Source organism: Nestor notabilis, unplaced genomic scaffold, assembly GCF_000696875.1.
Source record: "Nestor notabilis isolate BGI_N333 unplaced genomic scaffold, ASM69687v1 scaffold20668, whole genome shotgun sequence".
In the NCBI taxonomy this organism is placed as follows: domain Eukaryota; kingdom Metazoa; phylum Chordata; class Aves; order Psittaciformes; family Psittacidae; genus Nestor; species Nestor notabilis.
The window spans coordinates 1-1551 of NW_009941722.1; the positions used below are offsets into that span (position 1 = coordinate 1).

Genomic DNA, 1551 nt, shown 5'->3' on the forward strand with positions numbered 1-1551 from the left:
CGGGAGAAGAGGTAAGGGGTGTCCCCCGTCCTTCCCCACTCCGCACCCGCGGAGGGCCGGGCGGTGCCCAACTGCCTCTCTGCCCGCAGGAAGCAGCTCTCGCTGCCGTCCCTGCGGATGTATGAGGAGCCCTGCAAGCCCGACCGCGACGGCGGCGAGTCAGACGCCTCATCCTGCGAGCCCACGGCCGTGCGCGATGCCCTTCACTCGCCCGTGGGTGCCCTCCCCAGCCCCCTGCGCCTCAAGGGCAACAGCAGAGGTAAATGAGGAGATGCGCTCCTCAAATGTTCCCAAACTTCGGGTTTCCACTCCCTTGGGGCCAGTCGGTGCCGGTTACTTAGGGACAGTGAGGCGAACCACCGGGGAAAAAGAAATGGGGATGGGCATGAAGGAGCCCAAGGGCTGACAGAACAAGAGCAGAGCAAAGGCTAGTGGGGTGCAGCGGTGTCCTGTTTAAACCAGGGGATAAACAAAAAGAAATGGCAAGGCAGCCCGTGGGCTTGACACATCTGCCCCGCTCCTCGCTGGTGCGTTCCTGCCTGTCATGGCTAGGTCACACTCCCATGGAAAAAAAGGGGCAAAAAGGAAAAAAGAAAGAATTAACACATTTGAAAGGGGGAAAAATGTTGTAACTCCAATGCTTCAAGCAAGTAAATGAAAACAAACTAGCCGTTCCCACGTTGCAGTTTTTAGATGCTGGGTTTTGTCTCGCCGCACTATCAATCTGCTCTTTAAACTTTCCACCGGCCCGATTCCCTGCAAACCTTCATCAAAACTACACCCCCCCTCCCCGAGGTGGTGGGAGGGTTTATTACACCCCTCTCCTCTTTCAAAGGCTTCCCCGAATATTCGCCCCAGCCTGCAGAGCTTCACCTAACCCGCACCAAAACGTTCTCTTCGTTTAGCAGGAGCCGGTCAGGTAGGGGCTCTGCTCCCCTCGCCCTCGCCATCCCCCTTGCCTCTCATCCCTCTTCCTCCTCTGAGAGCTCAATGGGGATTTTTAAGTTAAACCCCCTTTTAGGGAAGTCTGTAGCATACCTCTTGCCTTAAACCCACCTCGTTAACCTGACTCAACCTGCACGTTTGGAGTAAATCCACGGCACACTGTTGATCAGCTCCATGTAATTAAATATATACAGGAGCATTTCCTCCAGCGCTGTCCACCCGCCTGCGCTCTCTTCATCCCTTGCTTTGCAGCCCGCTTTGAGTTTGCAGCTAACGAGAACGATGCTGTAATAGATTTTGGTCCTCCATCAAACATGTTTTTCCTGTTTGGCAGAGCAACAGACCTGCTGTTGTTAATCCCCTTTCCCCAGAGCGACCGTGGCACGAGGGCCCATTTCTGCCCCTGAAATGAGTTTCTTCCATTAATAACGATCGGAGCTTTGCCGCGCAGTCTCTCCCTGACGCCAGGGCTCTCACGAGTGACATGCTCCTTGCCTCCCCTGGGTGCTTCTGCTCTGACCCTTTGCCCCTCCATCCCCTTGCAGAGGAGAAGCCGGGGGCCGACAGTGATGCGGAGGTGGAGAAGGCACCCGAGGAGCGGCCGGC

At 56.1% G+C, this 1551-nt stretch overlaps 1 protein-coding gene across 1 annotated transcript in view; it reads left to right on the forward strand.

Moving 5' to 3' along the window:
• Nucleotides 1-89: 89 nt before the first annotated feature.
• LOC104410775 (T-box transcription factor TBX2-A-like) overlaps nucleotides 90-1551 on the forward strand; it is a gene marked incomplete at both ends in the record, with an annotated part of 2005 nt that continues 543 nt past the window's right edge. The window contains 2 exon segments of the mRNA XM_010021035.1: nucleotides 90-259; nucleotides 1491-1550. Of these exon segments, the coding sequence (XP_010019337.1) occupies nucleotides 90-259; nucleotides 1491-1550 (230 nt within the window).